The sequence below is a fragment of the Colobus angolensis genome, unplaced genomic scaffold, assembly GCF_000951035.1.
Source record: "Colobus angolensis palliatus isolate OR3802 unplaced genomic scaffold, Cang.pa_1.0 Scaffold76, whole genome shotgun sequence".
Classification (NCBI taxonomy): Eukaryota; Metazoa; Chordata; class Mammalia; order Primates; family Cercopithecidae; genus Colobus; species Colobus angolensis.
In genome coordinates this window covers 1,745,177-1,761,003 of record NW_012121376.1, presented here as the reverse complement: position 1 = coordinate 1,761,003, position 15,827 = coordinate 1,745,177, and the positions used below count along the sequence as shown (strand labels likewise).

Genomic DNA, 15,827 nt, shown 5'->3' with positions numbered 1-15,827 from the left:
TTCATATTCTGCCGTGACTTGGGAGCTTCAGGACGTGGGGCCTGGGCTCAGGAGGGCCTCGGCCCCTCCCACTCCTGAGTGGGTCCGGAGGCTCTGCCCCCATCGTGCCTCACACAGGACAGTAGAAGGCTGGGAAGGCCAGGCCTTGCGGAGGGGGCAGTCCCAGCACGCCGACTGAGTCAGGGCCTGGGGGCCCAGGGAGCAGTCAGGCAGGATACGGAAGGACACCTCTGTCCTCTGTTCACACTGGACACCATCACCCATCACCAGCCCCGCGGGCAGACATCAGCACGCATGCCTGCACTCAGCGCCACTCCATAGCCACTGTGGGGTCCGGGGCAGCTGCCCCCACACTTGGGCCACATGGCCTTGTCTCAGTCTGCCTTGTCACCTGTAAGGTGGGCTCCTGGAGTCCCCCACCCCGATGTGTGAGTCTCTGAGGGGCCCAGGCCCTGAGGTCCTCCACCCACCAGTGCTGCAGACACCTGTGCCCTGCTCGGTTTGTTTGCTCAACAAGTCCGTGAGCGCCTGCTTTGTGCAGGGCCTGTGCTGGGTGAGGGCATCACCCCAGGGAGTTCCCAGAGTGAGGGAATGAGTGTGAGGGAAGCGCATGGGGACTGGGCCCCTGGGCGGGGCATTGAAGGGTGATGCCGGGCGGAGGCCGTGGTGATGGCGACCCTCGGGGCCTGGATGGACGCTGGGCCTACAGGACAGGGAGGGCCCCCTTGCTGCTCCACGGCTGCCAGAGCAGGTGGGGACCTGTCCCCTGGTGCTGGGGGGAGTAGGTGGGAAAGAGACACAGGGGTTGTGACTCTTCTCTGGCAAGAGTGGAATCCATGGGCCCAGCGGAAGCCAGGGGTCAGGGCAGGTAAGGGTGGGTGGAGGCGATCCTGCAGCTTTGGAATTGTTGCAGAGGATGGGGGTTCGTCAAGGATCATCAGGTCGTTTTTTTTTGAGACAGAAGTCTCACTCTGTCACCCAGGCTGGAGTGCAGTGGTGCAGTCGCGGCTCACTGCAGCCTCCAACTCCCAGGCTCAAGCTATCCTCCCACCTCAGCCCTCCTAGTAGCTGGGACTAGAGGCGTGCACCACCACACCCAGCTAATTTTTGTATTTTTTTGTAGAGACAGAGTCTTGCCATGTTGCCCAGGCTGCTCTCAAACTCCTGGACTCAAAGTAATCCTCCCACCTTGGTCTCCCAAACTGCTGGGATCACAGGTGTGAGCCACCATGCCCAAATGTCAAGTCTTGAGGGACCTAGAGGGAGCCCTCGGCTAACAGCCACCTGGTCTCTGACCTCATAGGGGTGGATGACCTCACCCCTGCCCAGCTGCCAACTCCACCTGGGCACCAGGGCCGTGCCTATGCCAGGAGGGGTCAGGAGGCAGAAACTGTCTCCCCAGAGCGCCTCCCGAACCGCCTTTGTCTTGTGTCCACAGGTTCCCTTGGAGACATGGAGGCTGGAGAGGAGGTGCAATTGGTAGGCACCAGCCACACGGAGCAAAAGGCCACGGCGCCTGAAGCCCCGAGCCCTCCCAGTACAGGTGAGTCAGACTGAGCCCTCTCACCATGCCTCCAGCTGGGGCCTCCACTGCTTACCCGTACCACGCACTCAGAATTCAGTGGTGTCCGAGTGGTGTGGGCCAACCATATGCGAGAGTCCAGGACAGGCGTCTTCCAGCCGGAGGCCTGCTGCCCAGAGGCCCTGGGTGGGGCTGGGGGGTCTCCGGGGAAAGGGAGATGTGCACACCTACCGCATGTGCGGCTTGAAATCCTGCTCTCATACAGATGAGCAGACCGAGGCCCAGATGGGGCAGGTCTGGCCCAGGGTTGGACAGGAATCCATGCCCCTCCGAGCCTCAGTAAACCCTCTGTGAAGTGGGGACCACGAGGCCCCCTCCCTGGGGCTTGGTGAGCTGTGGCCCCTGCTGACATGCTGCTTGGGCTGAGTGCACAGTGGGTGCTGGGTGCAAGTGAGTGCTGGGTGCACAGTGGGTGCTAGGTGCACAGTGGATGGGTGCTGGGTGCACAGTGGGTGCTGGGTGCAAGTGAGTGCTGAGTGCACAGTGGGTGCTAGGTGCACAGTGGATGGGTGCTGGGTGCACAGTGGTTACTGGGTGCAAGTGGATGCTGGGTGCACAGCAGATGGGTGCTGGATGCACAGTGGATGCTGGGTGCAAGTGGGTGCTCGGTGCACAGTGGTGTCGCCTGCTAAGGCACCATACCCCACTCACAGACCAGAGAAGTTTGGTGACTTCCCAGGGTCATTCAGCTGGCAAGTGCCCTAGTGGGGGTCCCACCCAGGTCTGGGTTTAGCCTGATTTCCTCCACCCTCACCTCCACACTCCCTGGCCCCTCCTGGTGGCCAATTCCATGGGGCAGGGCATTTTGCAAGCCAAGAAGAGGGCCTCCCCTCCCAGGAGAGAGTTAACCTGCCATAAGGAGGTCTGCTGGAGACAGCTGTACCCCAGACACACTCAGAGACCCTGGGAGAAGGGGCCTCCCTGGGACAGAGGTGCCAGGAGAGGTCAGCATGCTCACCCCCTTTTTCCAAGGTCTGAGAGAGACAGCAGCCGGTTGTGGGGTGGGCTCTGCCCAGCTCCCCCACACTCCACTTGCAGCCCCAGGCACCAATCTCATACCCGTGCCATGAAACCCTTTGCACACAGACTGTGAATTACCCCCACTCCAACGTGGAGGAGATGTGGCCATACCCAGACCGTTTGGGAGGGTGCTAGGTGGGTGACGTGAGCTGGGGTGGAGGAGCGATGGATGCGTGGGACTGTCCCTGATGGGCGGAGGGATGCCAGGAGGCAGTGACAGCAGGTCCAAAGGCTCCAAGGCCAGCGGGGGTGGGGGAGAGGTTACAGAGCGGTCTGCAGCCGAGGGGCTGGGGTGGAGATCCCAGGCAGACCTTGGTCCCTGGCTTGGGAGGGGGGCTTCTCAGTGGGGACCCCCACCCTAGCATTTCCCAGTCTGAGTGTTAGAGTCCCCTCTGGGTGGGCCACAGCCTCAGGAGCCCAGCAGGCCTCACCACCCCATCTGCACACGCCCAGCCTGCTACGCCTGGGCCCCTTTTTCTGGCAGCAGGCCCCGGGGTCACCAGAGCCAGTGGGACTTGACCCCAGGGCTGGGTCCGCCATCTCCCCCAGCTCACCCGGGGACATCCCTGCCCCAGGACGGCCAGGCTGGGTGCAGGTGTCCAGCCCAGCCTCTGGTGAGGCCTGGGACCCACTGGCTGTCACTCCTCCCTGCCCTTGCTCCCATCACCATTGGCACACACTGCTTGTGGTGCAGTCAGAACTCTCCCTGGCCGGTCCCGGGGCTGGGCCCTTAACCCTTTTGAAGCCTCAGTTCCCGCACATGTGAGCTGGGTGCCAGTCCCTCAGTGGCTATGGGGAGCGAGCACGTGTGGCACATGTGGACCCCGTGGCCCTTGGCTGTCACCGCCGCCAGCCTTAGTGCTGCACACAGGTGCTGCCAGCCAGCTGCAGGAGCCCTGATGGAGGGGCCACAACAAAGGGCAAGTGGTGGACTTTGACCCAGGCCAGCGTCCCCGGGGAGCCAGGCTCCTTATCTGATCTAGGAGCCAGGGCTGCATGGGGGTGGGGGTGGGGGTGGGGCCCAGGAAGGAGCTGGAAAAAACAACCAGGGCTGCACCTGGCACAGGCCTTAGTGATAGCGTGGCGATGGGCAAGATAAGACAGCAGCGCGGGAGCTGTGTCTGCCGCTTGGCGGGTCCAGTGAGGCTCCCTCGCAGTGGCTGGAGCTCAGATGCCAGCCACTTTGATTTATAGCCAAAAATAATAGGACTTTTATACTGTGTGATTGACTTATTTGATGTTAATCACAGCCCTTATCGCGGGTATTAATAATCTGTGGGCATGTGATGTCACGGGGTGGGGGGGCTTTATGGGATCGCATCGATCGGGGCCGAGGTGGTTATCAGGCCAGCTGGGAAGGCAAACATGCCCTTTGGGCTGGAATCGGTGCAGGACCTGGTGGAGGGGCCCCCAGCTGCCAGCAGAGGGGACCGGGGAGCTGGCGGCCGCGTGTGTGCCTGCTGGCCGGGGCAGGCCGGTCGGGTCGGCCATCCTGTGCCCTAAATATTAACAGCAGCTGGAATAACAATTATCATTGCAACAATTAATGAGGGATGAGGGGTTTTAAAAGACCAAGAGGAAAACTTGGATGTCTGTCTCACCCCAGTGAGAGTGAGCCAGGAGGTGGAGGTGGCTCTGGGCCCGAGCTCCCCAACCCGGTGCCCAGTGCCTCAGCATCCCTCCCGGCCACAGGGAGGGGCAGCTCAGGGCCTGGCGCTCAGGAGGGACGTGACGTTGTTTTCCTCTCTGCAGATGTTAGCTCACCCCCACCGCCGCCGACCCCCATATCCCCAGGAGGCCCCAAGGAGCTGGAAGGACAGGAACCGGAACCCAGGCCCACGGAGGAAGAGCCGGGCAGTCCCTGGAGCGGGCCAGGTAACCATGTGGGCAGTGGAGGCAGCAACATCGCCTCCCGGGCAGCCTGGCCCGGCCCCTGGGAACAGGGCCACGTGGGTGCTGGGGTGGGTGTGTAGGTTGCTGGAGACCCACCAGGCCCAGGCCTGTGTCTAGTCCAAAGCTCAGCCAACCTGTGCAGCTGGCGGTATCGCTGCCGCTTGGCACCCTCGGGCCAATCCCGGGCCTCACGTGGTGTACAAGGAAGCTCTGGGGGGTTCCCTGGATCAGAGCCTGGTCTGGGCCGCAGAAGAGGAGCTGGTGTGATGGCCAGGAAGGAGTCCTCAGAGGTGGGGAAGGCAGCGAGCTGGGAACAGGAGGCTGCATCTCAGCTGCCTGGGCCCGTGGCCTTCCCAGCTGGGCCCGGATTCAGAGCTGTGCTGAGGTGCCCAGGCAGGCACTCAGGCCTGAAGAGCAGGAGAGGACCCCACCCCGCTCCAGAGTGGCTGCAGGCTGTGGGGGACGGAGTCCGAGCCGCACTGCCCCGCGGGGCCTGGGCCACAGAGTGTGCCCTAAAGGGTGATTTGGTGACTCTGCTCCGTGATTTGCAGCTGGAGTTCTGACCCCAGACGTCCCACGAACGGGTTCTCCCTGTGGCCCCTTTGGGGACTGTCATTCCGTCCATTTATGAACACAGGGAACACCGGTAGTCAGATTGTGTCTGTTGTTCCTAATAAATCCTGCGGCCCGAGGAACCAGAGGAGCGTCTGGGGGTCTGGGGTGGCTTCCCAGGGTTGCCCGACCGAAGCCGTCATGGGAGCTGGTGGGTGAGGGAGGGAGGAGGCCCGGCAGAGGCGGAGTGGGGGTCGCAAGGTCCCCGTGGAGGAGGGACGGCGTGAGGAGGGGCAGGGGCTCAAGCCAGACGCATGTGCAGATGCAGCAAACATTTATTGAGTGCCTGCCGTGTGCCAGGCATACAGCCGGGAGAGATGGCCGTCGCAGAGTGCACAGTCGGCCGTAATGACACCAGCAGGGCCCCCATCTGTGGAGAGAAGCGTGGTGAGGCGCTCGCCGTCCTGGGGAGCAGGGAAGGCTTCGCTGAGGCGGAGGGACCCCATTCCTTCCCGGGGGCCAAGATGGGAAGGGGTCAGCGAGGTCCCAGCAGCAAGGGAGCGTGAAAGATGGGTCCACGGGCCCGCTGGTGCAAGTAGGCAGCGGCACGTGCGTGGAGAGGCCTCTCGTTCAACACGGCCCCTTCCCACAACGGGACAGCCGGGACCACAGAGAGAGGGGTGGGCCTGGGCAGCCACAGCCAGGATGACCCGGCCCCAAGGGGAAGCCGAGTCACACCTGCACGGGCTGTGGGGCTGCCCAAGGCAATACTGGGGCCTCGTGGCCACCAGTTCTCATGGGCTCCTCCTGCTGTCCCCCAGGAAGGGGGGACCAGGCATCCAGCACAGCAGACGATGTGGCTTACCCACCTGGGACCCAAAGATGGTGGGGGGCCCAGGTGCCATGGCAGAAACTTGCTGGCTGCGTGCCTTCTCCTCAGGGACACCAGGTGGGGGGCAGGCCCAGGACACGCCTGTCAGGGGTCGGTCAGGCGCTGGTGTCCCGGGGGTCTTGGTCAGGTGCTGGTGCCTCAGGCCCTCGCTGCGGGGTCAGCCTGACAGGCCTTTTCACGTGCAGCGCTGTGGGGTTGGGAGACGCCGCCCTGACTGCCTCAGTGTCCCCAGCTGTAGAATAGGGTAGCGGGGAAGGTGCACACAGGCCCCCTCGGGCCCTCAGAGCTCCCACACTCTCTCAGTGGAGACCACCCACACAGTGGCAGGGACCATTGTGTACCTGTGGGACCCAGTTGGCCACTGGGCAGACAGGGGGTGCTGGGCGGTCCTCACGCCAGCCCCAAGAGGGGCCGAGATGGTGACCCCAGTCTCTGGAGGAGGAGGCCTAGCCCGGGGATGCAGCACACGTCCACCGTCATGCGGCTGGGAGGTGATGGAGCTGGGTTTGGGCCTGGGGTTCATAGACACTGGTTTGATCGTCACCCCACGGGTCCCTGTCCACCCCTGCAGTGTTGAGAGGGGTTAGATCATCCTCCTGTTCTCCAGACGGAGGAGGCCCTAGGGGATAGAGCCTGGCGCCGGGAAGGGCTGGGCCCCTGAGGCCGGCCGTGGTTTGGGGCTGGGGCGCACCCCCAAGCTTCCTGTGCTGTGTGCATCCTCTGGACCGGGCGGTGCCCTATCGGCTCCCGCAGATACGAATTTCTGTGCAGCGGGCGGTGATGGGCTGATATGCGGCTGCTGGCCAACCGCTGCAGTGGCCACGGCCTATCAGGCCCACACAGGCCGAGCTATCACCCACGAGGAAGCCAAGGAGGCTCTGTGGGCTCTTATCTCTCGGGGCGGCCCGTGCATCGATGGCCAGCAGGGTCAGTGGCCCCAAGGGCAGTGCCCGGCCAGGTGACCGGTCCAGTGGTTGGGGCGCAATAGGGGACTGGCCACATTTGCCCTGCTCGGCCTGAGTGTCTCTCCCTTCTGTCTCCAGACCCTCTCTCTGACGCTCTGTCTTGTGTGAGTGCCTCTCTCTCCCCTCTCTCTCCCCGCCTTCTCCCTCTCTCCCTTCCTCTCTCCCTCTCTCTTTGCCGTTCATCTCTCTTCCTCCCTCCCTGCCTCTCTTTCTCTCTCTCTCTGTGTCTCTCTCCATGCCTCTCTCCCTCACCCCTGTCTCTGCCCCGTCTCTCCCAATTTGTTTCATGGTCTCTGACCCATGGCTGCTCCCCACCCCACCCATCCCCAAGTATGGGACAGTGCAGGCCCCAGCCCCTCTGAACCTGCCCCAGCCCCTCTGAACCTGGCCTGGGGCCCTGTTCTTGAGGCGGCCTGGGAGGCGCCATCCTCCTTTCCTATCTGGGGTGGAGGGAGCCCCAGCTTGGACCAAGGTGCACTCTGCACCCTGTGGCTTTGGGGAAGTGACTGGGCCCTGAGCCTGTTTCCCATCTGTCCTGCATGTGGACGGAACCCGGTCACGCTGAAGAGCCTGGAGCCCAGGGCCCTCATCTGCTGACTGGACCCGGGCTCACAGGTGTCCTGGGAAACCCCCCAACCCCAACCCCGGTTAGACCCACTTCCCAGGGAAAGTGATGGGGACTTGTGGACATCCAGAAGGTGGACAGGGTTAGCCTGGAGGAGAGACCCGGCCTTGGCGCCTCCCCCAACAGCTCCACCATGGGTCTTGCCAGGCTGCCCTATCCCTGGTGGTCAGGGACTCCCTGGAGGCACCATGTAACACTAGGCAGACGGGAGGCCTCCCAGCCCCTCCCCTCCTCCCAGGGAATACCCAAGAGGCCCCCAACACCTACTGCAAATGTAAGTGAGGTCCTGGGCACACAAGGACTTTGTAAGCACCAGAGAGCTGTCCCAAGCTGTGGGGAGCTGTCCCGGGGTATAGAGAGCTGTCCCGGGGTATGGGGAGCTGTCCTGGGGTGTGGAGAGCTGTCCCGGGGTGCAGAGAACTGTCCTGGGGTACAGAGAGCTGTACCGGGGTACGGGGAGCTGTCCTGGGGTACTGAGAGCTGTCCCGGGCTGCGGAGAACTGTCCTGGGGTACAGAGAGCTGTACCGGGGTACGGGGAGCTGTCCTGGGGTACTGAGAGCTGTCCCGGGCTGCGGAGAACTGTCCTGGTGTGCAGGGAGCTGTCCTGGGGTACAGAGAGCTGTCCCAGGGTATGGGGAGCTGTCCTGGGGTGTGGAGAGCTGTCCCGGGGTGTGGAGAACTGTCCTGGTGTACAGGGAGCTGTTCTGGGGTGCGGGGAACTGTCCCAGGGTGGGGAGAGCTGTCCCGGTGTGCACGTGGCCATTATCTTGACTTCGTATGATCTCCTGGCCCTGTTACTGCCCCCACCTCAGCCCCCTCCTGGCCCTACCTGATACCTGGTGCTCCCAGAGCCCTAAAAAGAGATCAGGGAGGCACTCAGTGGGTGCTGGTTTTTGTTTTCAAACGTTCTGAGCTCCGTCTGCTGCAAGCAGCTTGGCTGTGGAGCGCCACGGCTCCAATTGGGGCCCCTGGAGCTGTTCTGACACGAGAGCACGGGCTCTACAGCCCAGCCTCGCTGAGTGACAGCAGGCAGGCCGCCTGACCTCTCCAGGTCCCAGTTTCCCCATCTACAAAATGGATGTAAGGAGAGCCACAGCTGCAGCCGCAGGAAGCCTCCATGAGGAGGAGGACTGAGGAGTGTGTAGTGCAGAGTGTGGCTGGAGCCGCTTCCCAGACCTCAGCTGTGGGCCTTGAGCTTGTCAGCCACCCCGGGGCGGCCTAGGTTCTCTTGGATTACGGGTGCAGGTAGGTTCTGTGGGGAGAAGCCGCCATCTGCAACCTGGAACTCCCCTTTTCGCGGCCAAGAGAGGCGGCCAAGCAGGGGCCTGGAGCAGCCACCTTGCGCTCCCCTGTCCGTGGCGGTCACTGTGGCCTCATGGCAGAAGAAGCTCACCCCCCAAACCCCGTTACCCGCCCGGTACCAGGGAGGCTTCCAGGCGGGAGCCGGGACCCACCAGTGGGGTCGTTGCCTCGATGTCCAAAGCAGGACACCCGCCGGGGTGAGAGGCTGCCTGCAGGCGGAGCCTCCTGTCACAGGGACCAGTCACACCTCACCAAACCCTGCTGTCACCACCCAAACCAAACCCGGAAGCAAGGGGGAAGCGGAGAGAGGAGCTGATTCCAGGAGGGGTGTCCGCAGGCGTCCAGGGCGAGTCGGGGCCCTGCAGTAGGAGCGGAGGCAGCGGGAGAGGGCACAGCCCTGCATGGGTAGGAGGCTGCAGGGCCTGAGTGGGGGGCGAGGCGGACGTGGACGGGCAGGAGTGCAGCCTGGTCACTGGGCCTGTGGTCTTGGACTCCAGTGAGGCAGCAGGAGGTGCCGGCAGGAGGAGAGAAGGGCCAGGGTCTGAGCGCGATCCCAGGAGTGGCCACAGAGAAGGGACCTTGGGTGGAGGCAGAGCAGGGGCCACCAGGGCCTGGACTCCCTCTTCCTCCCTGGAGCCACCAGTCCGGATGCAAAGGGAAGGATGGGCGGCAGGAGGCGGAGAGCTCCTATTTTATCTTTGAAATGACCTTGTTTGCCGGAGGGGCAGCTGCTTAAGATTCTGCTATGCAAATGGCTAAGCCATAATCTATAATCCTTGCACGTGCTCGGGAGCAGCTCGGCCGTGGCGCGTCCTGCAGGACTGTCCCACTGTGAGATGTGGGGCTGAGTCCTGGAACTCCTGGGCATCCCACTTCTGCCTTGGAAAATGGAGGCACTCAGACATGCCATCCCACTAGGACTTGGAGGGGTGGAGCCGAGGTCCCATTCGACTCCCTGGGTCCTGGGCTGGCCCATTTCACGGGCCCTGTGTGGCCGTCTGCCCGGAGAGTAATCGTGCAGGCTGGGCCACAAGGAAACAGGTGCAGGAAGAAGCTGAAGAGCATGGGGGCTGGACCCTGGAGTGTGGAGTCCCCTCCCCCTGGAACAGGCCTCCCCCACCTCCCTCTGTGAGGCTGGGCAGAACTGAGGGGAACTGGGCTCAGAGGAAAGCTTCTTGCCCAGGGCCGCCTGCAGCACCAAGGAGGCCTCACTTCTCCATCCTGGGGCACCGAGGGGGCCTCATTTCTCTGTCCTTCCTCTGGCCCTATACCTGCCCACCTGTGCCAGTGCAGAGGAGGTGTCTGGTCTGCTGGGTGGGCAGAGAGTGAGTCTCCCCTAGCTCTGCCTGAGTCTGTCTGGGAAGCAGTGTGGCGCAGGCACCAAGGGTGGGAAGGATGGCCTAAGACCTGACGCTAAAGGCAGGACCGTGCCAAGGGTGCCATGCTAGCTGGGGAACGAGGAGGCAGCCTCAGAGGCCCATGAGGCTTTCCCACCACTCTGTGTGTGAAGTAACATGAGGGCTTTATGGGCCCCAAACGGAAGGTGAGCAGCCAAGAGCCCACTTGGGGGCCAGGGTGGTGGGGTCCCCTTCACCAGGAAGCATCTCGGCGCCTAGAGCTTTTTCCTGGTAACCAAATGTGTGAAAGAAAATGCCACTGGGCCATGGGGAGGGGGGCATGCTAAGGCAAGAGGAGCACAGGGGTCCGCCTGTGAGATGGGAGCTAGGGTTGTCTAGGGCAGAGTATGGCTGCACTGCACATAGGCTCCGGGGCAGGCTCCCAGCAGTGACACCCACAGCTCCCGCCTGAGCCTGGGCTCCATATGGCCCCACGGCCATCCTCGGGCAGGGCAGGATGCTCCATCCCAGAGTCCTCTGGAGCCAAGGGAGGAGGCTTCTGGAGGGCACCCGGCGGTGGCGTCCACTGCCCTTGGGGGTCAGCGAGAACTTTCCCAGTGGGCTCAGCACACATCCCCTGCCTGGCCTCCTGGAAGGGTTTTCCATGAGGAGGTACCAGCCTGGGCAGAGGTGAGAGGCCCAGGATATGACAGCAGCGGGGCTGGCTTTATCCCGAGAGCACAGGGCTGGGGGTTCCAGGCTGGAGCCCAGCCTTGGAGACAGGCTGGATCGGAGAGGGAGGGCAGAGTGGGGTTGGGTTGGTGCTTGGGAACCCGACCCAACCTTGGCCCTGGCCTGTGCGGTTCCCGGGTGAGCAATCACCATGAAGCCCAGACCCCGCCCCACCTCACTGACTCCAGGGGCAAAGCGGGGCCTGGGAAGCCGGGCCTTTGATGGGGGAGAGGCCTGGGGTACCCTGGGGCTGAGACTGAACAGGGGGCTCCCCTGGACCCTGAAGCCCCCATGTGGGGGCTTCAGGCTGTGGAACAAAAGTCCCCACCTGCCCTGGCCCAGGGTGTGCCACAGGGGAGAGAAAGCAACAGAGAGGGGGCTTGGGGTGGGGACGGGGACCCTCACCCACACACTCTGGGCATAAGAGCACATCAGCATGGGTCATGTACAAGGCACTTGAGGAGGTCGCCTCTCACTGGGCATTTCCTGTGAGGGGAGCTCTCGACTCCTGGCACATAGGGCCTCTCGTGTCCAGCAGCCAGTCCTGCAGGGGAGGTCTGAGTTGGGTCCCGCTCTACAGTTAGGGAAACGGAGGCTCAGCGAGGTGAGGCGGCTTGGCCACGGTGGTCCAACCCTGAGTGGACATGGGGCTGGGACTTGAGCAGCGCTGCCTGTGGGCGGGGGGCTGGCAGGCCTGCCCTTGCCCAGGATCCGCAAATACCTGCTCCTGGCTCGCTCCACCTGTAAGTGCCTCAGGGCCTGGAGCTCTTTCCCGGGACCACTATGGACAAGGTGAATTCCAGCTGATCACACAAGTCATGACTTTTCCATCCCCACTCTGTCCTGGGCCGCCCTGGTGGCAGAGATGGGAAGGCTGGCCATGTCTCCAGGGCACTGCTGGCCAGCAGAAGGGACACTCAAGTGTCAGGCTGGGTGTGAGAGATGGGAGGAGCAGCAGGTGGACAGCCCCGGCCCCAGCCCCACGCTGAGCCATGACGGACACAGTAGAATGGGGTTGGGTGTACACAGGCAGCTAGCTCAGGGCCTGAGGTTCAAGTGGTCAGTCGTGGCTGGAGCATTAGGGCCCAGGTGTGGATGGGGTTCAGAGGGGTCAGGGCGGGGGCTCAGTGCCAGGGACTGCAAGGAGCCGTCTCGGTTTTCTTGGCTGTAAAATGGGTATCCTGAAGGGTTTTTGGGGGGCGTTCGTCCAGATGCTGTGCCGTGAGTGATCCGGTACAGCATCCCGGCGCTGGGAGCAGGCGGCTGCTGGGAGTCCGGAGGAGGGCTCTCTCCGCTATTTCCTGCCTGAGGCCCACAAAGGCCCCCCCACCCAAGGGTCCTGACAGGGCCTGCCTGAGGCTGGGAATCCTCACCCAAGTGTGTGAGGGCGTCGGGCTGGTTATCTGGGCTGAGCTCCATCTGACTAATCTCGCCGGCCGAGCGTCTACGCAAACCTCAAGGCCTGCTATCGGGAGGAGGCTGAGGCGGGGGCCCGGCCTGATGGACAGCGGGGAGATGGGCCGATAGGCGGCGGCGCTCCCTCCCCACCCGGCGTGCGTGGGTGGGAAATCATTCCAGCTATTCTGCCTTATCAGCAGCCCGGCGCTGCCCCCGATAGCACTATTAGTCTTAGATTAACGGAGGGAAGGGACCCTGGCGGATGGCAGGGGTCAGCCTGGGGTCAGCTCCATAGACCAGACCCAGTGCTGGGTCAGGAGCCACCACCTCTGGCTGTCCTAGGGAACAGGGGCCCACCTGAGGGGTCCCCAGAGGGAGTTCCAGACCCTGCCCCACTTCACAGCGGGGCAGAGGGGGCCATGGGGAGCTGGAGCCAGAACCCGAGGAGGGGCTGTGTGTCTCGCAGCCACGCCACTTCCCTGGAGGTTTGCTGAGCACGTTGGGGCCGGGCATGTATCAGATGCTGGGAATAGACAGGGATGGGCCTGTCCTGGACGTGTGTGGTGGAGGGACTTGGGCCCTGGAACCAGAAAGAACATGGGTGTCCCGCCCGGGAGCGGTCAAGAGAAGGAGGTGGTGCGTTCATCCATCCAGCGTGTGTGTGAGGGACATGCTCAGGCCAGCACAGCCCAGGCCCTCCAGGATCTGCTCTCTAGTGAGGGAGACACCCCAAATCATGACGTGGTAGGAGCGCCATGTATCCGAGGGGCAGGCAGAGCTGGCCTCGCTGAGCTGACGTTTGAGTCCCAAATGAGTGACGGGCATCTGGAAACGGTGTCCCAGGCTGAGGGCGCAGTCCCTGAGCCGGGGGCACCCCGCCGATCTGGAGTGAGCGCAGGGGTGAGGCAGCAGTGAGCTCAGAGTCAGACCTGTGGTGGCAGAGGGTAGTTATCTTGGAAACGAGTTCAGAGGTCGCAGGCTCTGGCCAGCGTGACCCTGGGTGGTTGGCGTGGACACCTTGGCTGCCCCTGGCCCTGAGCTTTCCCATGACACCCTTCCCTCCCCTCTCCCAAGCACTGGCCCCAGGCCAGGGTGGGGGCCGCGCCCAGGTCCTGCCTGCACCACCAGACCCCAGGCCTGCCTCTCCACACAAGGCCCTGTGGCCAGAGCCCCTGGTCAGGGTTGAGGTTGGGGCCAGAGCCATCTGCAGCCCCTGAGACCGGCTCCCCTTCCTTCATCCCCAGCTCCCCCATGGCCCCTGTGGCTTCCTCATGGCCAGGCTGCCAGCACCCTGAGGCCTGGCTGACCTCCCGCACCCACCCCAGCCCTGGCCATACAGAAGCTGCCTCCTGAGCCTGGCCCTGACTTCAGCCTCCACCCCAGGAAAGTCACCTGGGCCTCGAGGTCCCAAAACTGCAGGCAGAGCCGGCATTCACTCACTCTCTTGTACTTCCATTTATTGAGCACCAACTGTGTGCCAGCCCTGCCATAGACAGGGCGATGCAGTGTGAGCAAAACAGACCCTGATGCGGCCTCCAGAGCAGCCGCTGAGGAGGAGAGAGCAGTCGTGGGGGTGATGCTGGAGATGCAGGCTGGTGCAGAGGAAGCCGGGTGCAGAGGCCTGGGGTGGGGCCGGCCCAGCTGACTTTGGGAGCAGCGAAGGGGCCAAGGGGCAGGCAGGACCGGGCACGTGGACAGGGCGGAGTCTGGTGCCTAGCAGGCTGGGCACGGGGCAGGTCTGTGCACAGTGTGGGGGACCCCACCTGGGTGGCCCCTGAGTCCCGCTGGCTGGGTGGAGGACAGTTCAGTGGCAGACGGAGGGAGATCCAGGAAAGTGCTTGGCTGAAGTGGGCACTGTGTCCCCTTCACATATGGGAAACTGAGCCAGGAGAGGTCAGGTAGCCACCCCACCCCCATGCTGGGGAGGGTCTGAGTGGGCACAGAGTCCACAGGCCTGCCTCCAGGGAAGGGCCCAGGCCCACCCGTCCAGGCTCTGCAGGCCCAGCCCCCAGGGTCCTGTGGGCTCCCCGGACCCCTCCTCAGCCCCATGGCAGCAGAGGGTGAGGGACAGTGGATGCCCCATGAGGAGTGCAGCTGGAGCCCTGGGTCTCCAGCCGTCCCCGTGGTTGGGGGGTGGGGACCGGGCCTGGCTGCCTGCCGTGCTGCCCACTGGCCTCACCACCTTCCGGGAGCAGCTATCTGTGGCCAGGGCAGCCTATCTCGGCCGCAGGCGCTAATCAAGCTGGCTTCCTCCTCCGCCCTCCCACCCGGCTTCCTGCCCCGGCCATCCCCCACCACCAGCCCCCGCCCGGGCCCCCGCCGTTGCCCTACCGGCCCCTCCCAGACATCTCGGGGGTAGGCCCACCAGTATCACCTGGGCGAGCCCCTGGAGCCCCGGCTGCTGCCCAGAAGCGTCCCTCCCTGCCCCTCCTGGGCCTGCCGCATGGCCGGGGACACAGTCAGCTCCCCGCCTGAGCTGGTGGCCTCCTCAGGAAGATGGCCACAAGGCGCTCTTGGGAGGACCCTTGGGACAGTGGGCAGGTGCTGGGCAGGCCACAAGCATGTCGCTGGCAGCTGCTGCCCCAGCTGCCCTCGTTCCCACCACTATGCCCTGTGTTGCCACCAGTGTGGGCACCGTGACCGTCACTAGCACAGGAACAGTGTTGTTAGGAAGAGCTGCTGCTGGCCTGGCTGCTGTCACCTTGCTGGTGCTGTCACTGTCACTCTGGGTCATGCTGTCACCCCGCTAGGACTGTTGTTACTGGCACCAGCCCTCCCACTGGCACAACGGCAGACCCAGCTTCCAGGTGTCACCTCTCTCACCACAGACCTGGGGCCTGTTGCACCCTGTTCTGGGCTCAGGGTCCTCATCTGTGAGACGGGGACAGGACAGTTCAGGCTGCCTGGAGCTGCTGGGGCAGGGCAGGGCCCGCAGGTTCTCTTTCCCAGCATGTCTGCATGGTCAGCTCAGATCTTGGCCACCCTGGGCTAAGCTGGGTCCTGGGCACAGTGCTGGGTCCCTAGACCACACCTTGGTGTCCTCACCTGACCAACAGGTACAGCAGGCCCTCCCTGTGGGGTACAGCCTCAGCTGGGGACATGTCAGGGTCTCTAAGGCCGGCCCCTCCCCACACTGGCCTGACTTCTCCACCTCCTCCTGCCCAGGAGGGAAACTGAGACACCACTGCTGGTGATGGAGATGGCAGGTGTGGACAATGGAGATGGCGGGCGTGGACGATGGAGATGGCAGGCGTGGACAATGGAGGTGGTGGGCGTGGACGATGGAGATGGCAGGCGTGGACGATGGAGGTGGCGGGCGTGGACGATGGAGGTGGCGGGTGTGGATGATGGAGGTGGCGGGTGTGGGTGTGGGTCCTGCCACTGCTGTTTGCCATGGGGTCAACCCCAGCCTGGAAGGGCTCCTGGGCCGATGAGCGAACTGAGACGCAGTGAGTTCACATGGCTCGTCCGAGGTGGGGACTAGGCCAGTGAGCCCTGACCTCCTGACCCCAGCCCTGCAAGCGCCCC

The 15,827-nt window shown here is 63.8% G+C and overlaps 1 protein-coding gene across 1 annotated transcript in view; it reads left to right on the top strand.

Annotated features, from left to right (window-relative positions):
* Positions 1-1,444: 1,444 nt before the first annotated feature.
* ZFPM1 (zinc finger protein, FOG family member 1) overlaps positions 1,445-15,827 on the top strand; it is a 48,433-nt gene continuing 34,050 nt past the window's right edge. Inside the window, exons 1-2 of the mRNA XM_011928082.1 lie at positions 1,445-1,543; positions 4,355-4,477. Coding sequence (XP_011783472.1) covers positions 1,453-1,543; positions 4,355-4,477 — 214 coding nt within the window. The 5' untranslated portion in view covers positions 1,445-1,452. The remainder of the gene's footprint in view (positions 1,544-4,354; positions 4,478-15,827) is intronic.